This window comes from Seriola aureovittata, chromosome 17 (genome assembly GCF_021018895.1).
Source record: "Seriola aureovittata isolate HTS-2021-v1 ecotype China chromosome 17, ASM2101889v1, whole genome shotgun sequence".
NCBI classification, from domain to species: Eukaryota; Metazoa; Chordata; class Actinopteri; order Carangiformes; family Carangidae; genus Seriola; species Seriola aureovittata.
The window spans coordinates 987,501-1,012,824 of record NC_079380.1 but is presented as its reverse complement, the minus strand read 5'-3'; the positions used below and the strand labels follow the sequence as shown (position 1 = coordinate 1,012,824).

Genomic DNA, 25,324 nt, shown 5'->3' with positions numbered 1-25,324 from the left:
GTCCCTCTGTCCTTTTTTGGACATTTTCTTCACTTTTCTTTTTTGATTTGCTGATCATTTTGGCTGTGTTACAGCTGAAGGTATGGATTTCTGCAAGAAAGTGTCTTTTTTGACATATTTTTAAAATCTAATGTCAGTAACTGTTACAGGTCTATTACACACTGGTAACACATTTTGTAGCCTCTGGGGTTCCTCGCGTCCAAAAAAGAAAATGCTATACAATTATCATATATCAATATTTTTTTCTGCTTTTTTTTCGCATACATCTCTTAAACCACTTCAGTTCTGCTCAAACCTACCAAATGTTTATTGTTATAATGTTTATTAGTTTTCAGGAGTTTAACCCTTTAAATGCCAGTTTGAAGACATGTTGCCTCTTGTTTTATTTAAAAAAACAACACAGAATATGAGATATTTCCCACATAATACATGATGGAGGGATGTGACATTGTTTTATATCAGAGTCTTTTATATCAAGACATTTCTCAAAACCAGAATATGATCAGGGTGACTTTTGAACACTGGAAATAAATCATGTACTCATCCCGGCAGTAGCCCCCGTGGCACTCAAAATTTCCCTGGAATTTTCTAGTTATAGTTATAGTTACGAAGCCTAGAAGCCTACAACTTAATCTGGGAACAATATCTATATATTTATTTTAAGGCCAAGCGGAATCCATAACCCTGTGAGTCGAGTCGCTGGGAACACTTTGAATGCGACACCAGGGTTCTGTCTTCACTTCCGTAAATACACAGCTCTCTTCCTCTTGTGGAGACAGTTCACACATGTGCTTGGTTGTTTACAGCGTAGTTGAGAATTTACCATCAAAAACTTTTATATTATTGACTATATAAATATCCCTGAACTGTGAGTACAGAGATAGACCAATGAAACCAGCTCGTCGTTTCCAGTTCATCTGGAAGTTTTAGCGGAAGGATAGCTAACTTTAGCTTAGCCACAACAAGCTTTATTGTTTTGCATGAGGACAGTCAACATGGATGTAGACGGCCGGGACTTTTTGAACAGCCCTCCCGTGAAGACAGTCAGGTTTGGGGGCAGTGTTGCGGAAACGTTAGCGAAACATAAACAGGTGAGTTTTGACGTCGTGTCAGTCAGTTTTTACCATGTGAAACAGTTGAATTCAGGTGCTGCTCGGTCATTTTCAGCATCATTTTCCTCACTTGCACGAATAAAAGCTGTTTGTTGCTGTATTAAGAAGGTAAAGGTGAAGAGCTCAGCAGCTTTCTGTGTCTGATTCGCTGTTTCTCTTCTCTTTTGAAGGGAGACTCCAGTGATTATGAACTGCTGAAACATCAGCTGGCTGATCCTGAGATAAAGGTAGAGCAGAGCATCAGTGCTTTTAATTTTATTAATTGAAAATGTATAGGAACATTATACACATGAACAAGCATGAATATAGTCAGGTAAATAGTTAATCCCAATTAGTAGATGTATAAAGAAATATACAAGGAAATTAAAAAATAAAGAGTGTATGAAATGTAATTGCAAAGGGGTATATTTAAGGTATAATGTTAAATGAAAACATTATAGTCTAAGCTAGCATTATTAAATAAATAAATGTGTAATAGTCTCACTTTGCAAGGTTGCAAGAAATACAACTAGGGTCCATTGTTTTTACAAATGTTGTCTGGTAATGACTTGTAGGATAAAGTTCAGTTCAGTTTAATAATTTAAAGGAAGCCTCTTTTATTTAGCTATTAATCAGGAATCTGTGTGGCAGCATCCAAACCTTTTTCCAACAAATATTAGAAATAAATTTACTCCAATGAAAAATAACATAGGGTAGAGAGACTACGTGTTGTTGGAATAAAGCACAAATAGCTCTGTTATTTTTCTTACTGCAGAGCATCAGACTTGGGATCACTGATGTAACAGTGGCTGTGTTTGTTTCTCCACAGGATGCTCAGATCATCAACTGGCTGCAAGAGTTTCGGAGTTGTGTGACCCAGCTGAACAAAGACCATGAGCAGCTCATCTACACTATCTTGGTGAGTGTAGAGCGCTTTGGGGGTATATATGTCTGGGTGTAGTGGTGGTGGTCGGGGGGGTAAACGATTAGTCGATTGATCAGAAACTATTGACTGAAGTCACATTTCAAACAAAAGGTTTCTGGGTTCCAGCTTCTTAAATGTAACAATGAACTGCTTTCCTTTGCTTTACATTGTAGTGATACGAATGTCTGTAGGTTTATGACTGGTCAGACTAAACAAGCAACATGAAGACATCAGCTTGGCCTCCAGGAAACTGTGAAACTGTTTTCTGATATTGTATAGACCAGAGGATTAGTCGTATAAGCAACAAAATATCAGCAGATTGATAATATAGAGGTATACTGCAAGACCAGCGTGCAAAATAAGGGGCATGTCAGGGTCAAATTGCAGTTTTTCCTCAATCACTCTAATTCTCACAACTCTTAATGCGGTTCTCAAAATAGTTAATGAATTTCTCCTAACACTAAATCACCAGTGCAAAAGGGTTAAGGGTTTTTAGAAAATGTGTGAAAGCAGTTGTAAAAAAAACTGTATCACTAAATTCACAGAATATAACTGCTGTAACTGAGGAAAGCAAAATGATAAACATGGAACTATTCATCTGAAAATAGACAAAGAGAAATATGAATCAAACTTAGAACATAGCATCAGTTATAGTACAGTAAATTCACACCACACACAATATGTATATGTGTGTGTGTGTGTGTGTGTGTGTGTGTGTGTGTGTGTGTGTGAGACTTTCCTTGCTCTCTCATACATATTTGAATAAAGTTTAAAGTCATCTGATTGAAAACACTGATGCTGCAGGACGGTATCAAAGTGAGTGAGAGGTCTGTCGTTGTATCTGACGGAGGAACAAACTGTTTTCATGAGTTGTCAGAGTCAGATGAGAAATGCATCAACACAATGAGAAAACGTCTTTAGTAGTGAACTGTGTTGATACAAAAGAAGCTTGTACAAATACAATGAGAAATACTAATGTGTGTGAGGAAATGAACTGTTCTGAGAACTGCATTAAGAGAGGTGAGAATGAAGTTTCTGATGTGAGAACTGCATCAATGTGATTGAGAAAAACTGTAATACTGTGGGTGCCCTGAAACTAGATTTTAAAAGGTACATTTTAATGTTTTAATGTTTTTAATGTTTTTTTTTTTACAGCTGCAACGATTAATTGATCAACAGAAAAATATTACCAACTGTTGTGATCATGCAAAATTCATCCCATTTACAAAGGTATCCCAGGTACTTTCTGGTGTGGAGACCCAGGTATTTGAAAATACCTGGGTCTCCACACCAGAAAGTAGGACCAGTCCTAGCCTGGTCAGATGCGTACACGAACTGATGAAGCCTCTTGGATGAGAGGTGAAACGTCTTCACAGTCAAATAACCTAGTCCAGTTGTTTCGATTTAAAAAAACTCCTTTAGGATACTATGACCTGGACAAATGAGAATATACACAGGCTTATCCCATTTACATTTTAAACGTCAAAGAGAGGATCTGATGCTTTCCTCTGTCATCCATCACAGTAACCTGAAAACTATTGCTCACACAGAACAGGACATCTGAGAATGCTCCTTGGGCTGTGGGAAACTACCAACATTTTCACTATGTGAAGACATTTTATAGACAAAAACAATAATAAGTTAATGAGTTGAGGAAATGATCAGGAGATTAACCAATAGTGAAAGTAATCCTGTCTTATTTTGTCAGTTAGTAAATTGACCAGATTTCCCCATTTTTAATAAAATTTCCTAGTTGAGTTTCCAGAAAATGTACTGTATCATGTTACATGTGTGTAAATTACATGTACCATGGTAGAGGATTATATCCACGTTGCACACTCCTAATGACACTGTTAAGAGACCAGCATCATTTGGTTCGAGGCTGCTCATTCATTTTACATTGATGCAGATTGATGATGAAACTATATAAAATGAGTTCATGTTAAACATTTGCAGAAGCCAGTGAACTGATTTGACACCTGACCACTTTAGTAACGCTAACACAGACATTTATGTTCATCTCAAACTTCACATTTGCTCACATAACATTAACTTCCAGTGTTTCCAGTGTGGGCTGCTCTTACCTTCAACATAGTGGATATAAGATTCAATCCAGTTTCTGTTTCCTTTCTTTTGAATCCTTTTGTGGCTCCTCGCAAATTCATCTGCCCATTTATAGATTTGGTCAAATGAAAGTGGAGGTAAATACATTTTTCGACCATTTCGCATTTCTCCCACAGGATTTACTCGGGGATATTAAAGTGGCTTAAAGAGGTTTCCCACCCTCAGCGTGACGTCAGAGGAAAATGGCAGCCATGTGAATATGGTCTATAAGGAAGAATGGCCCAAATGTCCTCCTTTTATGAAGAACATCAGTCTCTCCAACCCATATATGAACAGTCAGCCATTAAACATGCAGTCAAAGTTTTATCTTATGCAACCCACTTTCTCCACTCAGAGGTCTTCCCTCAGTCATTCTTCCATTCTCCGTCAGAGCTTTAAATAGCCCGAAAACAGATATGAATGTACCATACAGACTTTGGAATCACTGTCGAAAATCCAGGTCAAACTAATAATCTGGTTGTGTTCACACGCTGGCACTGTTTGTGTTTTGTAGAGGCTTCCATGGGTGGGTCGGAGCCAGGCTGTGGTGGAGGAGTACATGGCCTTCCTCAGTAACCTGGTCTCAGCGCAGACTGTCTACCTGTGTGCCTGCCTCAAGATGGTGGTCTCCCACTTCACTCCCAGTATGTTCCCTTGACAAGACTGTGTTTCATAAATTACATTCACAATTCAAGGGTTCACAGTGGCGTCGAAGATGTGAGGTGATGTTTATCTTATCGCCAGTCACATTGTGATCATTGCATGTGTGATGTGTGTTTCCACTGAAATGCAAAGAGTGAACATTCGCCTTATGTTACATCGCTGTGTATGTTTGTTTTCAGAGAGAGTGACCATCTGTGAAGGAGGGGTGGATATCTCTGATTCAGATGATGAAGATGAGAGTAAGTGCCGACTTTCTTATTTCCAATGCACTTGGCTTCTATTAAGTGGCTGTTTCAAACATCAGAAACCTGCTGTCTGTCTGTCTGTCTGCTGAAGTCTGGGCAGGGTAAGAGGGGAGAGCAGTGAGTGAATGTGAAGCAGGGCAGTGTTAGAGAGCAGCTTACATCCTAATACTAAATACAAATGAATGAACTCTCCGCTGTTCCTTCTGTCTGTTCAGACCTCCCTAAAAACTTCGATCAGAGTCACCAGGCGCTGCAGCTCATCACCAGATACGTCCCATCGTAAGTCACCTGGTGTAATTCTGCCACTTTCCCTCTGTGGGAGATCATACGAGGAGGTTTGTACTGTTCATATTGGATATCATATCAGCCAAGGAGTGATGGAGCTGTTGCAGAACAGTTGTCTGTTGATGTAAACTAGGCTTGTTATAGTTTCATAATTAGATTCTTTAAATTTTCCTTCATTTATTTCTGTGCTCATTGAATCCAAAGGAGTTCTTCCCCCTTCCTTTTGATCGGGTCCTCTTGTTTGTAATGGTCAGATTTTGCTATAAAGGGACGGGGGTGCGTCCGTCCTTCTTTGCTGTGATACGATGGACCTGGTGAAACATTATCTCCTGTTCCACATCAGGTGGAAGTTTCAGTGCATGAATTCTCAGATGGTGTTTTATGGGTTCTCCTGTTGATTCTCAGGGATTCCCTGAGAGAACGAAATTATCACTCATGCGTCTACATTGAATATCAAGTATAATTTATTTCATTAACCTGTTGTCTTTTATTACATTGTACATGTGAGTGATCAGCGTTTTGGTGTATTGGAAGATCGTGTTGTTGTTTGTGAGGGTCTGGATTTCATCCTGACTGTGGTCCAGACTAGAACCTGTAACAGTTTTCGATGTAATTCCTGAGGAATGGAACGTTTTTTGTTTGTTGATTGGAGGACAGTCAGTTGCTCAACATTCAGTCTGTTAAATCCACTATTGTTCTCGGCGTCCAGCAGCAGGGCGCTGCCATGTTCAGTCTCACCTCTGGTTACCGTCTCACCATGTTCTCACATAGTCCAAACCTCGCCCTGTGATCTTCATCAGATCTTCACAAACACTGCTTTAAAGTTGTATTTGTCATTTCTCTGTATTGTCCTGTAAGGATTTGCCGTCTTCTTTCAGCACGAGTCGCTTTCTGATGCCCATTCTGCAGGAGAACTTCCCCTTCATACAGAAATCCTCCAGAACCCTGGTAAGAGATGACTGATGATGTTGCAGTCTCAATTTTCACATTTTTCACATTAACATTATACTTGCATGAACATTGTTTTCTGTCTGAACTCATTGTGGTAAACACAGTGTCTGCTGACACACTGATGAGCATCGTGGTGTTGTGGTGATTGACAGCTTGTTGATCTCTACAGGAGTGTTACGTCCACAACCTCCTCAGGGTGACAGTGTACATCCCGTCCATCCGACGAGACGTCCTGGAGGTGATCGTCGGAAAGATGCTCAAACTGGACGTGAGTGTTAAACACAACACAGCTGATCCAGCGCTTTATGGAGTAAGAAGGGGAAAGTCACAGTTTTATATTGAACTGTGAAATAATGAATTTGTTTATGAACAATGCACATTAATCAACATTACTGTAGATGTGGCGGTGTTAGCCAGCTGCCTAATTTTCGCTACAGAGCTGAAGCGAGATGTTTCAAAAACCAGCAACACGATGAAATATACAGCAACATCACTGAAGTCGACAACAACGACACAGGCCGAGCAGAAGCAGCTGGAAGCAGCGAAACAATTTTAAAGAAAAATTTCTAAAGTTTTCTCCTAAATCCTCTTCATAAAGCTGCTGAGACCAACTTTTAGTAAGGAAAAGTGAAAACGCCTAAGCTAAGAGTGCGACTCCGTTGCTATGGCTGACAAGAATTCTATGTGTGGATACAAAGGAAGCTTGTACAAATACAATGAGAAATGCTAATGTGTGTGAGGAAATGATGAACTGTTTTGAGAACTGCATTAACCTCCTAAGACCCGAACTCTTGCATGGCGTGCATTTTTAATTTCTCTTTGCTATTTAGGCTGATTGGGACCTGAGAAAAATGATGTCCACATATGAGGACATTAGTTTTAAATTTCGATTACTGAGTGGCAGTATAATATCCTCATATGTGGTCACCAGGCCCTTGTTGAGAAAAAGTTAGTATTGTGGTCTAGAGAACCCAAAATGTGAGGTCCACATATGTGGACGCCAGGTCCTAGGAGGTTAAGAGAGGTGAGAATGATGTTTCTGATGTGAGAACTGCATCAAAGCGATTGAGAAAAACTGTAACTAAGGAAACCTTTGAAGAGATTCTGTGCAACATCCTTAAGTAACTCTCAGCTAAGGAGAAGTTCAACCTTAAGTGTCAAACTTAGCTTAAAAACTTAAGGTGCTTTGTGCAGCTGGCCCCAGATCTCTGTTCCCCAGCATAAAACCTGCACATGAGTAATTTAAGTGGTGGCCAATCAGCTGAAGGTGTCAAAGATTGTGTTTACACCTGCCTAAGATCTGAGCACAATGCGAGCCAGATAATTCAGGAAGTGAAGGTTGTGACATTGTAGCAGAAGTGTAAGAGTCATATCCCTGTTCTCAGCACAGATGTGCAGACCTTAAGTTCACACATAAGTTTTTCACGTTCTGTTCCAATTGATTTTGCACATTATTGGTTCACATATATGAGGACCTCCACTGGAGAATAGAGAGGTGTGTGTGTCTCCTCCGGTCTGTGACAGTGTGTGTGGTGTGTTTCAGGTGAGTGCATCCCGGTCAGACATTGAGGAGGCAGAGGAGAACACAGGGCAGAGCCAAGAGGAGCAGACTGAGGAGGGACTCTTCCACATGGTAACAAGCTGTTTCCTCTGGAGTAGGGATGGGTATCGTTAATGTTTTAACGGTGCTACTAATTATCCCAGTACTGCTTATCAATCTGGTGCTTTAACGGTTCTCTTATTGGTACTTTTTGCTATTTTGTAAAAGAAAAAAACAAAACTAATTTAAACTGTTAACTAACTCTAAACTAATATTTTCCTCATATGTACTCAACTAACATTCTAGAGTAGCAACCTTCAACAGCATTGTTTTGAACAAATCACTATTATAGACTGATATTGTAATTATGGATATGTAAAACAAATGTAATACACAATGATTTACTGAAGGACTTTTTCTTTGACAGTATTTTTACTGTGCAGAGAGGTCTGTCTTCTGAGTCAGGAACAGTCAAAATGCATCATAGACAAAGTCTTAATCAGAAACAGTTAGTGAGATAAAATGCACAAGAGAGAACTTTTATCTCGTAATAATAAATAATAAATTTTCTATTATTTTCTTAATTTCTCCAGTACCAAGAGCAGAACCAATAACGTTGGAGCTTATCAATACTATGGTCTTTAAAAATGTAGCCCGTTTAATACCGGGGTTCAGTACCCATCCACACCCTGAAGGGTCTTAGTTTGAAATGTTCAGTGATTGTACTTTGAAACAGCAACCACTGATATTCAGATTCAGGTTTATCACAGAGAAAAGAAATATTCTGGCATCCCGCATCTAAAGCATCAGCTATTTACACCACAGGAAACCATCAAGTAGATCTAACAGAATAAAATATGTGGTAATAAATAAACAAAATAACTACAACATTTCTGGAGAAAATGTAAATGTGCTCATTGCTGAAAATTTGCAGTTAAAAAAAATTTGTTCTAACATGAAGCTGAATTGAAAATATAAAATATAAAAAAATATAGACGGGGAATAAGTTGTAACAGTATTTGAGTGAGTGAGATCAGTTGAAGTGTTTGTGGTAAAAGGAGCTGGAATCATTAGAGAATCTATAATAATATAATAATAATATTATAACAAATTGTATTTCAATAAATAACGTAGCATGAATGCAGCATGTTCAAGCATAAACCAAAATAAACGAAATGTGCATAAACCTTCAAGAGAGTAAATAATCTGAATATATCACGATAGATGAGAGAAACTCAGGCTGTGAACAGGATGTGAAAAGGCTGCTGTATTTGTGTTACTGTTAGTGAGTTCGTTCAGTTTCCTTCACACTGCTTCTGTGTGTGTGTCTCAGGACGAGGACGTGGCAGCAGATCAACCCTCCAGGACTGTGATGGCTCATCCAGTGGCTGAGAGGCTGGACGTCCTCATGGCTGTGATGATAGCGTACATCAAGGACGTCTGCCATGTCAGCGGTACATGAATGACAGATTTTTGCACATTTCTCAACATGAGACTGAGCAGTAAAACTTGTGCTTGGATGTGTTTGTGTCATTGAGAGGTGAATGTATTTGGCTGTAAAGTGTTTGATGGTCTTCACTGCCTTGTCTTCCTCTCTTAGGCTCTTTTCATGTGGACCAGACTAAGGAACTGTACAGAGATTTGTTGAGTGTGTTTGACAAACTCATACTGCCGACACATGCGTCCTGCCACGTCCAGTACACACTGTTTTACCTCTGCAGCTTCAGACTGGTCAGTAACACTGTGTCTGTGTAATGACAGGAAACAGCAGCATGTGACTTCAAGCCCTCAATCTTGTCTTCAGCTTCAGCTGTGTGTGTGTGTGTGTGTGTGTGTGTGTGTGTGTGTGTGTGTGTGTGTGTGTGTGTGTGTGTGTGTGTGTGTGTGTGTGTGTGTGTGTGTGTGTGTGTGTGTGTGTGTGTGTGTGTGTGTGTGTGTGTGTGTGTGTGTGTTCTGGATCATTTTTAATGTGGACAATATCAAACTCACAGGGAATCGTCACCAGCTCAGAACTTGACATTCAGTATCAAACAGATATTTGACACTGAATGTAAATGTATATACTTGTGTTTGTCTCAGATCTCAGAATACTTCTTAACAAAGTAAATGTCTATAGAAATTAAAAAAAAATACAATGAAAAAGAACCATGAACAGGCAGGGAGTAGTCTATTCTCTATGAGAATATTATTGTTCTGTGAAAATGAAATCAGACCTATAGGGCGTTACATAGTTAATCCATTCTTTCCAGTATGTGATACATTGTTCCAATTTATGCTTGACAAAGTTTCTCCATTTCTCCATTTTAAAAATGTCCATTGTAATTCCATTCACACATTTAGAGTTGGTCTCTCCTGTGAAAACCATTTCCTGATAAGATTCTTTTTACCAGTCACCAACAAGTGAGCCGACAAATTATTTGCAGTAGAATTTTGGTTAAAAGTTGTAAAAAAAAAAAAAAACATAAAAATGTAAAAAAAAAAATCCTGTAGGGCCTTGTATCTTTATCCAGTAGTCCCTGATGACAGGGCAGTCCCAGGTGTGTTTTGAGATCGAATGTGTGTGAAGATTTTTCCAGCTCTTTTGGCTCATTGTTTGGTTTAGTGGTGAACTGGTCAGCCTGGTCTCCAGCAGCAGCAGCAGCTGTGTTAAGTCATAAACACAATATAAAAAGATGATGAATATTGGACATCCAGTCAACAGGTGGACACACACACACACACACACACACACACACACACACATCCAGATGAATGATAATGTTGCTCTGTGTTTGTAGGAAGCAGAAACAGGCATGATTTTTAGTTTCATGACAGTGTGCCCTTTTTTTTCTACAGCCAGTCACATGATGCCATTTAAAACTCACACAAAGCATTAACAGTTATCTTTCTAAAATTTCAAATCCAAATTGTTCTAGAGCCATGCAATACAAAAATACCAAATGTGTCTCCAAGTACTCAGAAACTGGACTGTGTGTTTCATTCACACAAGTAGAAAGCGTCTAATTCTAAATCACCTCTGCTGCTTTTCCTGTGCATTTAAGAAAGCAGATGATTTTTAGTTCTTTCACCTCCTGTGATGTTCTGTATTTCCTTCCTGTTAGATGAAACATTTTTGAATTCCTTTGTATCTCTTGTTGTCTGTCCTCAGGCCCTGGCAGAGGCCTTCCTGGATCACCTGTGGAAGATCCTGCAGAACCCCTCTCAGCCCGCTGTGCTCCGGCAGGCTGCTGCTGGATACCTGGGAAGCTTCCTGGCCCGAGCCAAGTTCATCCCTGTGCTGTGAGTTCACCCGTAGTTTCTGCACAAAGCCAGCTGAACCACGTCTGTCTAGTCCAAATGTCCATGAGCTGTTGTACCACTCACCCACTCCCCCCAACCTACAGCACTGTGCGGGCATGTCTGGACCTGCTGCTCTCCTGGATCCATCGCTACATTGACAGTCAGGACAGCAGCGGCAGACAGGCCTGCTGTGACATCAGCTTGCATGGGCCCTTCTACTCAGCCTGCCAGGCCGTCTTCTACACTCTCATCTTCAGGCACAGAGTCATGCTGGAGGGCAACATGAAGAAAGGTACAACACACACCTCTGAACTGTTCATCCATACCATTTCATGCCAACAACCCAACATGACAAACATCAAATAACAACATCATCTCATTTATTTTTGTAACAACTGTGGTAACAGCAGCTGTGTGTGTTTGTGTTTGTGTGTGTGTGCGTGTGTATGTGTGTGTGTCAGGTCTGGAGTACCTGCAGAGTCTGAACCTGGAGCGGGTGGTGATGTGTCAGCTGAACCCTCTCAAAGTCTGCCTGCCATCCGTCACCAACATGTTTGCTGCCATCACCAGGTACACACACCCTGACACTGCTCTAACTGCTCTTTAAGTATCAAAGTAAAGGTCAAATGTCCCAGTGACTTTTTCCTCTGAGCGCTACTTTGACTAAATCAAAGGGGCTGAGAGCTGCTCGTATCACTGGTTACATTTATTCACATCGTATCAAATCACTCAAACTGAACAACATATTTCCTGTTTGTTGAAAATGTTAGTTTATATCTGTTCTGTTATCAGAAGAGACCCCTGCTCTATGACATATTAAACTGTTAATAGTGATACATTAATGCTTCAACCACAGTTTGCTGTTGTAGCTGGTACTTTATATACAGTTTGCTAGTGTACTCCAGTGGTTGGTAGACTTTTCTCTGCTCTTGATTTTTTAGAGAGAGAGAGAGAGAGAGAGAGAGAGAGAGAGAGAGGTATCATGTTTTTATATACAGTTAAGCTTTAAATGTAGTGGAGTAGTAGTAACAAATGGAAATACTAAAAGTAAAATGGTATTTCAGAACACTCTCCATAAAACACAAAACAGAGGCCTCAGTTTTTTTTACATTAGATGTTATTTTCCCCATCAAGACTAATTTTACCCTGACACTAACGGAACTCGTTACTGCCTTGTATAACCCTGGTAGTTACAACATGAACTCTCCTGCAAACACGTGTCACGACAAATATATGACACACTCGCTGAGCTGTTGAACTTAGACCAGTGGTTGATAGAGGCCAGTGTTGAGTCATCAGATAAAATATGGTGTGAAGTAAATGACAGCTCAGGTGCTGCAGGTGCTTTCCCTCCTCATCATCCACAGCAGCAGGTGTGTTTGTGTTGCAGGAAGTATCAGGTGGTGTTCTGCTACACCATCATAGAGAGGAACAACCGCCACGTGCTGCCGGTGGTCCGCAGTTCAGCAGGAGGAGACTGTGTGACCACCAACACCAACCCTCTGGACAGCTTCTTCCCCTTTGACCCCTACCTGCTCAAGAGGTCAGTGTGGCTCTCATTATTCTTTGTAGTGACTCCATCATCATTTTCAAAACTCCGATTGCTGCTTGTCAGATGATATCAGTGTGTCGTGCTGCCTACACATGCTGCACGGCTTTGATAAACTTTTCACTTTAAACAGTATAAAACTGTAGGAATCGCTCACACTGATTTATTGATCAGTGTGTTCCTGCTTTGAAGTGGCAGTCTGGATGTTTTCATTTAGATAAATGTCTGTTAAGTCGCTATGTTTCACTGTAGGAGGTAACACAATGAAAGTGTGGCAGTATTTACATATTTGCAGTATTATGCAGTGAATGTCTGTGGCAACCTTCCCAGACAAACTGCTTTATTGAGTTGCTGCTAATGCAAACCAATTCTCAGCCAGGTAACCAGCCCTGCTGCTCACACTCAGGCCCTGTGCAGCATCAAATCAGGACACGGTTGTTCACAGAATGACGGACGGGTCAATTATTGCCTGACGTCTTCGTTAAAATGACAACAGGTTGTTTTGCTGCCTCCAGAATCCTGGGACCTGACGTATTAAACCACATTTGCTGTTACCACCAGAAACTACAGGTGTCACCAAATCAACCAGGACTGAAATCTTTCCAGACTGACACTTTAAACACAGTAAACATACATTTTCTTTTATTCAAGTTCTACTTACGGGTATTTAAAGTCATACAGAATGTAATAAATCACTGATACAGTTAAACAAAGACAGTGTGTCCCCTCTATAGTGTTACTGCACCATATTTTGAGTTGATTTCCTAACCCTAACCCTCACACAAGCAAAGAAATAGAAATTAAATAAATAATACAATAAATGGAAAAAAAACAGAGATTAATAAAATAAATAATAAGTTAAAGAGTTATACATAGATAAAATAAATAAATAAAAATATATAATATGGGGTTAGTTTTTACAAAACTGCAGTGTCAGTAGTGTTCATAAGTTTAAAAAAGTTGTCATATACAGTGGCTTGCAAAAGTATTCATACCCCTTGAACTTTTCCCTATTTTGTCACGTTACAAGCACAAATGTAAATTGTGAAGTGGAAGGAAAATGATACATGCTTTTCAAATGTCTTTACAAATAAAAAACTGAAAAGTTTGGCGTGCAAAAGTATTCAGCCCCCTTTACTCTGATACCCCTAAAATAAAATCCAGGGCACCCAATTGCCTTCAGAAGTCACCTAATTAGTAAATCGAGTCCACCTGTGTGTAATCTAACCTCAGTATAAATACAGCTGTTCTGTGAAGGCGTCGGAGGTTTGTTAGAGAACATTAGTGAACAAACAGCATCATGAAGCCCAAGGAACACACCAGACAGGTCAGGGATAAAGTTGCGGAGAAGTTTAAAGCAGCGTTAGGTTATAAAACAATATCCCAAGCTTTGAACATCTCACAGAGCAGTGTTCAATCCATCATCTGAAAATGGAAAGAGTATGGCACAACTGCAAACCTACCAAGACATGGCCGTCCACCTAAAGTGACAGGCCGGGCAAGGAGAGCATTGATCAGAGATTGATCAGAGATTGTAAAACTAACCCCATAACATGGAATTTCTGAGCACACCCTCTTATAGTCTAGAGAATTCTCTCCAGTGTCAAATAGTGTATAAGATATTTGATCTATAAACCCAAAACTGGAGGAAGTGTATCCTTCCATTTAAGCAGTGTAAGTCATGAAGCAAGAGACACTAAAGCTGAGATGTATGTCTTGTGGAGATACTTGAGATACTGCAGTAATAGCAAAAGGTTCTATGGGTACCTCCAAAACATCTGAGAGGGTTTTAAATATTAACTGCCAGAAACTATTTAGATTTAGACAGAACCAAAACATATGTGAAAGGGTGGCTGGTGCTCGCCTGCATCCGTCAGGCACAGGATCGACACGGTAAACAAAATGGTATATTTACATTTTGAGCATTACTGTGCAGTCACTCAAAGAATTGAAGTTGTTGATAAAAGTGGCAGCAGGTTGAAGTTGCCTGTACCTGAATCTCTCTGAGGGAATATTTGAAACTATTGCCTGTTCTGTTGTCGCGGCCTCATCTTTAATGTGTACACACAGGTCTGGTCAGCTGATTGAGCCTCTCTACCAGGTCTGGGAGGAACTGGCAGACACGGAGCTGCTTCCTGCCAAAACAGGCCAACAGGTGAGAAGACACAAAGGTGAACAGAGGAGAAGTTCACCACGGCTCTGATGTCAAATTAGGGAACTTTTTAAAAAGTGTCCCTTTAAGTCCCTTTTCTGTGCGGTCAGTGATTGAGACCTCTACTGATCGATTCAGTGTAAAGTTAGAACATGAAGTGGAATTTAAAAATAGCTGAAAATATGAAATGGAAATGTGTGATGGGAAAGAAATGAGCAGATGAAGACTGGTCCCCTGGTCTCAGTGTGGTCTGTTGTGTACTTCCTGTTCAGTGTTGGCTGAGGTTGTTCTCTCTGTGTCCCTCAGGGCTCGAGGGAGGACGAGGATGACTTCCTGTGTGGGGAGACACTCAAGGCCGACGGCATTGTGGGAATGACTCCCAGCTCCTACGACTCAAACCTCCGCAGCCCGAGCAGCGTGGGTTCGCCCCCCTTCGGCTTCCAGAAAGCGTTCTAGGCCCTCATCATGAACCATCATGTTCTGATGGACCGAGACTCCCCCCCCCCCCCCCAACTGTGAATCCACAGACAGAGCAGAGCGGACAGAAAGCTACAGAGACTCTATGAACAAGAGCCTGTGCTGACTCCACCCGATAAAACACATTATATTTAATTTATAAGGACTCAAAGACAGAGAGAAGAAGACATGGAGAGAGATGACTGATCCCTGTTAGAATACACTTCAGTGTTCATGAACAGAAATGGTTAGTGATATTATATGACCACAGTCTGACCCTGACTTTTTCACATCACTGATTTCAGTAAAAGGATAGAAACTGTTTCAAGCAACAGCTCTGAGGAGGGATGAACTCTACATGTAGAGATATACAAACAGTTATAGAGAGGCCTTGGCTTCTGCTGTTTTCTATGGGTGAAACTTAAATTAAATTGAGCTTGAGACATTGTTATAGGCTACGTCCACACTACTACATTTTCGTTTTAAAACACATCTCTTTTCCTACATTTACTCCTGCCGTCCACACTACTGCCAGGCCTCCAAAACACAGACTTCTGGAAACTCTGCTGGACCTGTTTTATTTTGAAAACTCTTGGGTTGTGTTGTAGTCTGGATGGACAGAAACGGAGACCTTCATAAACGATGTAGACACCCACAGTCTCTCCTGATTGGCTCTCATCAGCCTGAACTACCAGTGGTGAATACAACATGATAATGAATTTCAGTGTTACTGAACTTGTTGTCTTTGCTAGCAGCTGTTCATTTACATTCTCTCTTTTAATGCTGCAACTGTCTTTGCTGTTCCTCGTTCAGAGGATTTACTGTAACTAATCAACTGCAGACGAGACAATCGACTTCCTGTTTACACCGGCTCGCACATGCTCACTGTACATGAATGGACGTGTGTGTGTGTTAGCCTGGACAGAGATCGTTTTGGTTTGAAAATGAAGTAGTGTGGGCAGTAAAATACTGTTAGAAGCAGTTGCATTAAATAATTTATGAAACTTATTTTACCATGACCTGATGTAAGCAACAGAAGTGTTTCTATGATCCAAGACATCCACAAGTCTGCAAAGTCTGCATGGAGTACCGCTGACTGTGTGTGTGTGTGTGTGCGCGTGCGTGCGTGCCTGCGTGCGTGCGTGCGTGTGTGTGTGCCCGCGCGCAGCCACTAATGATATTATTAATGTCATTAAATGAGTCTCATGGGAATGGAAAGGGAGACGGTGACACATAAGAAGATTGCAGCAGAAATGTGCAAAATATATAAGGAAGAAAGAGAGAGGAGGTGGAGATGGTGCTGATGGGAAATGCAGTCACAAAATCTTAAATAAATATTAAAGGATAGTTTTTCAAGTCTGTTGTAAAAATCCCGCCACTCACATGTCCACATGCGCCATGAGAGTCTGAGCCAGACTCAACAGATCATCTTCCTCTCTGATGTGGAGCAACAGTAACCAAGAGAAAAGTTTTACAAACTGCTGAAGCTTAAGCTGAATAACGTTTTCACACAAGGACTTAGTCTTCATCACTCACACTGGAATCTCTTTTAACAGTGAAGAGACCAACAGTGTTGTCAGTGTCACGGACATATGAATATTGTTTTAACATGGACTTGAATAGACGTGAACACGTCCTCAAAGGAATTGGATCGTTCTCAGAATTGTCTTTTAGTTAGTTTATTTGCACTTGTTTATTCATTTTAGTTGATTATTTCTTTGTTTCTGTAGATTAAAGTGAATTCATGTTTCTTCTCTCCGCCACATCCTTCCCTGTGGGCTGTGTGAAAAACCCTCTGTCTGTTTCTGTGCCGCCACTGCCCCACAGTGACGTGTCGTCATCAGTGCACAACAGCACAGTGACGGTATTAACTGCACGCACCTCATGTTTGTCATGTTTAGGATCATTTCCAAGGATCAGGCTGGTATTTGATAATATCATGATATTTCCCACCATCTGCAATATTTTTCATAATATAAAATGATATATATATATATTTTTTTTTTTTTGCAGTTTTGTACAGTCTGCCCTTCTGCAGACTCCGACACTCATGTCAATGCTTTGCTTACTATACTTTGTACCTTGGCTTGTGACAAATAAAACTGAACTGCTGTTTACTAGCAGCATTGCTTATACCTGAAACATCAAATATGGGCATGACATTTGGGCTTAACCATGTGGAGATATTAAATTCTGGATATCGCCCAGGCCTCTTGGAGGACCAGGGATGTCACAGGAAAAGTTAAATTCATATTTCAATAGGCATAAGATATAAGAATTGTAAAAATAATTTATAAATGAACTATTAATCCATCAATAAATCTGATTCATCAGATTTAAAAATGGATTTACAAAAACGGCATCAAACTCTGATTAAACAAACCATTTACAAATCAATTGATTAATTCATGAATTAAAATAGAATTTGAAAAACTATTTGAAAAGGCATTTCCGTTTCCTTTTTCCAGCTGCTTTTCCTTTTCCTATTAGCTAATCAATTAACGTAGTTATTTAGCTTCTCCTGTTAGCCTTTCCATCACACTCTGGTACTGGTGCTGGTAAAAACCAGGCTAAACAATCCCTATTGGCCATGGGATGAAACAAGCTCTGATTGGTTGAAGAGTTAACCAGTGGGTTTTAATAGTTCTTTTTTTCTATAATTCCTATATTAATAAAAAATGAAATTAGGGAAATGCTGTATTTCTTTTCCTGTGACATCCCTGGTCCTCACTAAAGCTTATCATGTCCTCACATCTTATAAAACTGTCCTCCAGTGGAAATAACATGTTGGCAAACTGAATAAACACAACATCAGGTTCAGTCATCAGTTATTCCTTTAATATAAAACAGTAACAGAAATAACATGAGGCCACACCAAAGATGCAGTCGTCTGGTTGAACTACAGGACGTCAGAGTCTTTAAAAGCATTTGCATCTGTCTGTAGAAATAAAATCAATGTAGCCTATGACGGATGTCAGTCTAGACTCTGTGACTAACAAACACAAGTTTACATGGCTGGAGCTACAGCAACGTTAAAGCCACTCATCAACATGAACCATGCAGTGACATGAAGCTGCTCCAGTCCAGTATCTTTCAAAACTTCAGTCTTTGCCTTTGAATAATGAGTAAGGGCACGAGGAGAGATAGCATGATGGGAAAAGGGACACTGTTGTTTTTTAAATTTTTTTTATTAACGGCTCGTTAGCTCTGTGGCAGAGCGACGGTGTGTGAGGAGACAGATGGCGGATAGTTATTATGACAGACCAGCTAAGGTTTGTCCTCTCCAAGCAAACAAGTCCTCCTCTACATGCAAATCCACGGAGTGAATCTATGTGTGGTTAGAAAAGAAGTCAGGGAGGAATATTAACAAGGTGTAAAGCTGTGTGTGTGTGTGTGTGTGTGTGTGTGTGTGTGTGTGTGTGTGTGTGTGTGTGTGTGTGTGTGTGTGTGTGTGTGTGTGTGTGTGTGTGTGTGTGTAGGACTCAGTCATGCAGCTCCTCCTACACCACCTGCTCTCAGACCAACACAGAGGATTCCAGCAGACGTTTCATTTGGCAGAGACTTGTGTACATGTGGTTTTTATCGTCTCCAGGTCACGGCTGAGTTCAACACATCCCACTGCTGAACCCTCCACAGAGACGGTCCACACCGCTCTGATGTGTGCAAGGAAGCTTTGGCATCAAAACGTTGGCTGTGTTGTGTTCAGTGGGTCGCTGTGAACTGAGGGTTTATTGGATTTATTGAAGCGATGTCATTATTTCCAGAAGTTGTGTTGGATGGCGTCGTGTCTGTGCTGTTGACTGTGGTGTGGTCGGTGGTGGGTTCAGCCTCTTCAGCACTCCCCCGGCCTCCCGCTGTCCCCTCTGGCTCTTTGCTGCTCACATCTGATAAGGGCTGACATCTGGGACTGACGCTGCCTCTGACGCACTCTCTGATGCTGCACATCAGAAACACACTGAGTATATAAGAGCAATAATCATCATTTCTAATCAACACCATGCATCTATTGTTTGTGTTCTGCCTGTGTGATGTCATATATGCTCTCACCACTACGTCATGTGGATTACCATTTATTGGTTTTTCTTGCAGATGTTTTCTCCTGTGGCCACTAAACTCAACTCGACATCAATAGAAGAAAAAACTGAACAAGCGGCAAAGAATAAATGATAAGACTCAGGCTGCGGTCGAAAAGTCTTTGTCTCTCACGAAGGTTCAAATCGTCTGTCTGACACATGGCACTAATGAGAATACAAATGTGTGATATGCTGCCGATAATTAATTATTGATCTGGACCAAACATCTGAAAAAAGGAAAGAAAAAAAACCCACTGCTACATGAAGCTACTGCAATACTATATTTTTTTAATAATATTTTATTATTATTACCTTCACTAATTTAGTTATATATTATGAATTGTGTGTGTGTGTTTATGTGTGGCTGCAAACACACACATATTTCTTACTTACAAACCTGTGAACCCCACTGAAGTTCAGAGCTACTCTACTCAATTATTTCCAATATCAATTAATTGTCTGTTTACGATTCATATTCGTCAGTTAATCATTTGGTCTATGAAATGCATATTTGTGTTAAAGAGAGTGTACCATATATAGTATATATATGTATGCATCTGTATGTGTATTATTATGATTATTATGATTATCATTATTATTATAAATGTGAGGAAATGGTGAGAATGTCCTTCACATTTTCCCAGACCTGCCCAACCTGAGCTCTTGCTTGTCTGACTTCAGTCCACAACCCATCTCTATCCAGTTTAAGCAAATATTTACATTTGAGAAGCTGATGTTTTTACTTGGAAAATGAATTAAACAGTTGATCAGTTCCCACAGTTGTTGCAGATAAATGATGATGGACTAGCTGTAGTGCAGAGAACTCTGGTCCAGTCTCTGTCAGTCTGCTCTGCTGTGTTCCAGTCTGAGCTCTGTACCTTTGCCATCAGCGGCGCCGCTGCAGACTCCCTCTACCAGCTCCTTGGCCTCCACAGCCAGCTGGAAAGCAGGATCAGGAAGTGGTGTCGGGGTGTCAGGGCTGTCAGTGGCTGGAGACGACCTGTTGCTCCTAACACACACACACACACACACAAACACGCAGGAGGAGGGATTAAAACAGCACTCTGACTCCAGAGCTGTGGGGCTGATAATGTGATGTTCAGGGGTCTCTTACCCGCCCTCTCCTCCAAACAGGCTCGGTGTGGTCAGCACTTTGTGGACGTTCTAAAGAGAGAAATATTGTGTCAGTTTGAAATGATTCTGTGACAAAGCTTTTATCAGTCAGTGAACCAGTGCAGACATCAGGTCACAGAGAGAGGGGGTGAGGAAGTGTTTTCAGACGGAGCTGAGAGGGGAAAGAAAGATGAACCCAGTAGGATCTGGTGGTCAGCCTCCTCCCAAGGGTCTGGTCTCAACAACAACAACAACAACAACAACAACAACAACAACAACAACAACAACATCAACTCTAAACTAAATCCAACCAAACCAATCCCATCTCCCCACCTACATCATCAGACCAACAAAGTAACAGCTTCCACCTTGCTGCACGCTTCTCACCCCACCCTGCCATCTACCACCAAGTACCTGTTTTCTGCTTCTATTTCTCTCTCCTCCTCAATAAATCTATATATATATATATATATATATGTATCAGTCATATATCTAAACCTATAGCAGTAACAAAAATCTGTCAGTTCTCTGTAGTTGTATTTGCTGTTGTGTTGTGCTGTGTTGTGTTTCTTTATCTTGCTTCACAAAATAAATAAAAAGAGAAGTAGGATCAGGTCTATGGGTGCATGAGAGTCCTGTTGCACTGTCTTCAGTCAGCGACATTTTGGATCTGATCTTACTGGGTCTGTCTGACCTCGGGTCCTTTTTGGATTTGGGGTAAACTTTTCCATTGGTTTATGTAAAACCTGGAGCAGTTTTGGTGAGGAGACCTGTGAGCATGTCCACTTCAGGTCTGGGTCGCATCTGACTGAAGCAGCAGTTCTGTGTTCAACAACATTTTCAACAAAATAAGGGCGTCGGTGTTATTTCTGTATTTCTTCACTGTTGCTCAGTGTGACTTTACATTTGTTGTACAGCAGATCATTTATATCTTAAATCCTCTTTATGTTGAAGAACAGAGCAGAGCGTTAGTTCAGACACAGCTTAGATCATGTCAGTGGCTCATTCATCAGCTGATCGACAACCAGCTGATTAGTATCATCGAGCAGGATTCATGCATGTGTTCTGAAAAAGGTAAAACTGTGGCTCCAACAGAACCTGAGAGAGTTTTTAAGTCTGACCACATAAACTACTTGTATCTACCTGAAATGTATTGTGTGCTCTACATTCTGTGAACAATCCCACAATGCAATGTTCCATAAGAGTCTGAAATCTGCGTCAGGATGTGACACAGTGTCAGTCTTCTCTGGACTCATGTTGCCATGTGATGTGACCACTGCACAAAGATCAAGTCTGTGACTGCTTCAACAATAAACATATTCAATCTTTAATCACAGGAGAGGAAAGATGTTCAGAGTTTGAGGTGGTTTATCAAACTGCAGTGAGTCGTTGAGCTCGGGGGGGGGGGGCAGACTGGCTCCATATCTCCATGAAGTATTTAGAGCTGCCATAGATGTTGCTGATGGGCTCAGTCTGCTGAGTCCACAGAATGAGACGCAGTGTCAGTCTGCACTGACAGGACACATGCTGATCGCCAAGGAGTTTATGAAGTATAATACATTATAATACAATATAAAGTATAAATCCGCTGTTACCTGAGCGAAGCCCAGCAGTTTCTTGTTGGAGATCTCCAGGTGTTTCCTGCTCAGCTCAGACTTCCTCAGCTGACAGTCGAAGGTCGTCAGCCTCCTGTTCAGCTCCAGCACGTCCTCCTGACAAACACACACACACACACATGCCCACTCAATAATATGTGTGTGTGTGTGTGTGTGTGTGTGTGTGCACTTGTAGCATGTTTCAGCTCCAATGGTTTATTTTGCTTAAGAAGAAGACATGTTCTCATTAGAGAACACATGGTTTTCACTGTAACTGTGAGACGTGAACCAACTAAAGGTCTGTAAATACAATATCCAGTGTATCTGTACAGTGGAACAGTTGCTCTGTAACAACAGAGTGAAGCAGAGATGTTTAGTGGAAGGAGACTGTGTCTCTGCTCATATCAACACCCATGCATTTTCAAATACTGATACAATATCAATACATTATCTATACTGATACCAATACTGATGAAACTCTGAAGTCAAAACTAATTCTATGTGTTGAGGTGTGGTGGAAAGGAGACTCAGGTTCATTAACAGGTGAATCAATAAATATGTGTATGTTTTTCATTTGCATCTTTATTGTCAAGTTTCCAAATGTTGTGGAAAGTTTTGAAAATTGACATACATCCTCATCAGCTACTGTTGTGTGAATATTAGATGAACAATATATCATTAAACCACGGAAGAAGAAGAGGTGGTGATTAACAGATCTCGGTCAAAGCACTAACGATGGAAAACATGTTTGTTTCATATATTAATGTGAGGAAGGTGCAGTCTCTTCATCATCGCTCCATGTTGATGTTTGGAACTTAAACATCTCTTGCATCATTTATTCACATTTTGGTTTTATTGTTGCACTAACCTTTACAATCTGAGGTGAGCATAAAAATGTTTTTTTTTTTACAATATTTCAACTTGATTTTTTTGAATTTCCACAGAATCTGCTCTGTCTGGAGAAAGAGAACAAATGAAGGAAGGAGGAAAGGAATAAAAGAGAAGAGGGAAGAAGGAGGAAGGTAGTGGTTGATCAGATGACATATTTAAACTCATCTGACCATGTGACCATGTGTTGCAGTAGCTGTCATTTTTTTGGTGAAGAGCTTTCAGACCTCTGTCCTCATTTCCATTATTCTCTTATCTTCTTCATCTCTGGGCACTGCTTTGTCTCACAGCTGATTCCTGTGAGGCAGCAGAGGATTTAGCACCTGAGATGAAACGCCACAGGTAGAGAGGCAGTAAGCTCAGAGCCAGAGGAAACAAATATAAAGCCTTTCTCTTCATGAAAGCGGCTGGTGAGAACAGAGGAGAAGCTCAGAGGCTCAGGCTGATGGAAATGCGGCTTGATGCGTTTTACGGAGATGAGGCTACGAACGCAGGCAGCCAGCTGCAGGCCTCCGGCTCGTGACGGAGGAGGGTGGAGGGAGTCACACAGTCAGCTCTTGGTTCTGGGTCTGAGTCTGTACAAACTGTGGCAAGCTACAAGCTACACACGGCTGCTTCACCGACGATTGATGTGATATCATCCAACAGAAATATACATTCAGACCTACAGCGCGGGTATATCTATAGGTACTGGAACCAGTGATGCAGCCACTTGCATAAATCCAGCTCAACTTCCTCCTGGTATTAACATACTGATCTTTACCTGGATGTCTGATCTGGATAAGAAACTAGAATCACCTCCTGGTGGTTGTCTACCTCCTCCAATCAGACTACTTTCAGGTTACATCCCTGTTTATCCAGAGTCATAGAAAATATGACATCACATACACATCTATAAAGTGCATGTACACTCTTTGTTCGACATCAGTCTGCTATTACACTCTGTTGTGACTGTATAATGATTTTTTGCAAAGCTTTTATTAAAATACACAAAGACAATGTGATCACTTTGTCAGCTCTTTATTCTTTGGATTTCCACCACCACCTTTAGCCACCAAAATCTAATCAGTTCATCCTGAGTCCGAGGCTGGGGTTGAAAAGTGTTTTTTTCTGATGAAGGTTGAAACTAGGTGAAATGAGCTGAAGTATCTGAGCAGCATCATGTTCAGAGCTTCTCTAAATGATAAGGAAAGGCGCTTCAGTGCTTCCTATATTATCTCCTTTAGCAGAGGAAACACTGGACCTTCCTTTACCAAAGCAGAGCCACATGTAGAAACAGCAGATCAGCTGTTTACCGTTTTACCTTTAAAAATTCTGTTAAGTAAAAGTACTAAAAGTATTATTAGCAAAATGTTTTATATTATTATCTATTATATTATTGGATAATCATAAGTGATGCATTAACATGAAATCCGCCTTTAATGTTGCAGCTGGTTGATGCAAAGTTACACTACTTCATATTTTGGTGATTATATATGTCATTTGTTGATGTATAATTGGAATCTACAAAGGAACTGAAACCTCAGAGTAGAAGTCGAAAATAAAAATGAAATATTTTTGACGGTTAAAACAGTTAATTACCTGTTTGAAACCCGCCTTGGTGGCTTCCACTCGTGCTTGCCTTTTGCTGGCCAGCTGGTTCTTCAGGTCTCTGATCTCAGCCTCCAGCAGCTGGATCACCTCCTCATAGTCCTGCTCAGCGCTGCTGGTCTGCCGCTGCACCGCCTCAGCCTCAGCTGCCTGCAGGCGGCTCTTCAGACGGGTGTTTTCCTCCACAGTCAAACACGCTTTCTGAGGACAACAGAACGCTCCGTAGTAAATCATTAAAATAAGAAGTCTCACTGGTTCCAGCATCTAAAGTCTCACTGTGGACACTGTCCTGGCTCGTAATCTCACCTCTGACGTCTTCTGCAGCTCGTCCTCCAGGCTTTTCTTGCTGTGCTCCATGTCCTTCAGCATCACCTGCCAAGAGAGGCAGCAGATGAAGCCCAGGAGGATTTCACAGCTCCATCACCAGGCCAGTGGGTCTGAGCCCTCTGGGACTGGGGCTGGCTGGGAAGAACCAGACTACATAACAGAGAAACTTCCCTCAGCCCTCTTCAAAGTGATGTATTTCATTTGGTCAACGAGGCGAGTGTGCACTGTCTTCCAGCTGAGCCTGGGCTTTCTGAATCTACGACTCACACTGAACCAAGGCATAGTGGGAACTCTTTTTATCGACTTAGTTTAAGAGTCTTCCTTTCTTAGCATGAAACTTACAGATCAATGATTCCACACAGGTTTTGGTTGATATAACATACACAGTTTTGTTAGCATGTAGCATAAATACCTGTCCTGGCATCAGTCACAAGCCATCAAAGAATTTCATTGTAAGGAAATGCAGAGTTACAGCCTCTCTGTGCCATGCATGAACACA

General features: G+C 40.9%; 2 protein-coding genes across 7 annotated transcripts in view; one reads left to right on the top strand and one right to left on the bottom strand.

Moving 5' to 3' along the window:
- Positions 1-716: 716 nt before the first annotated feature.
- rrn3 (RRN3 homolog, RNA polymerase I transcription factor) lies at positions 717-17,352 on the top strand. Its single transcript, XM_056401694.1, has 17 exons — positions 717-1,091; positions 1,283-1,339; positions 1,921-2,010; positions 4,634-4,763; positions 4,962-5,021; positions 5,243-5,306; positions 6,191-6,260; positions 6,433-6,531; positions 7,807-7,896; positions 9,137-9,257; positions 9,404-9,534; positions 10,952-11,082; positions 11,187-11,374; positions 11,544-11,652; positions 12,473-12,625; positions 14,702-14,786; positions 15,090-17,352. The coding sequence occupies exons 1-17, from the start codon at positions 981-983 to the stop codon at positions 15,237-15,239; spliced, it is 1,839 nt and encodes a 612-aa protein (XP_056257669.1). The 5' UTR covers positions 717-980; the 3' UTR covers positions 15,240-17,352.
- A 703-nt stretch (positions 17,353-18,055) lies between these two features.
- The window catches only part of si:dkeyp-72e1.9 (syntaxin-binding protein 4), a 108,971-nt gene continuing 101,702 nt past the window's right edge, over positions 18,056-25,324 (bottom strand). For 3 of the 6 annotated variants that reach the window (XM_056401688.1, XM_056401693.1, XM_056401691.1), the window contains 6 exons: positions 24,805-24,870; positions 24,490-24,699; positions 22,021-22,137; positions 20,427-20,476; positions 20,191-20,321; positions 18,056-19,176 (listed from right to left, as the gene is read on the bottom strand). In XM_056401688.1, coding sequence (XP_056257663.1) covers positions 19,118-19,176; positions 20,191-20,321; positions 20,427-20,476; positions 22,021-22,137; positions 24,490-24,699; positions 24,805-24,870 — 633 coding nt within the window. In that variant the 3' untranslated portion in view covers positions 18,056-19,117. The remainder of the gene's footprint in view (positions 19,177-20,190; positions 20,322-20,426; positions 20,477-22,020; positions 22,138-24,489; positions 24,700-24,804; positions 24,871-25,324) is intronic. The other 3 variants (XM_056401690.1, XM_056401692.1, XM_056401689.1) reach the window with 2 other exon arrangements.

Excerpts from the sequence above, each read along its gene's own strand:
- rrn3 (XM_056401694.1), top strand. The coding sequence starts at position 981 with ATGAGGACAGTCAACATGGATGTAGACGGCCGGGACTTTTTGAACAGC. Across the intron at positions 4,764-4,961 it reads GGTCTCCCACTTCACTCCCA|AGAGAGTGACCATCTGTGAA; the intron begins GTATGTTCCCTT and ends GTTTGTTTTCAG. Across the intron at positions 5,307-6,190 it reads ATCACCAGATACGTCCCATC|CACGAGTCGCTTTCTGATGC; the intron begins GTAAGTCACCTG and ends GTCTTCTTTCAG.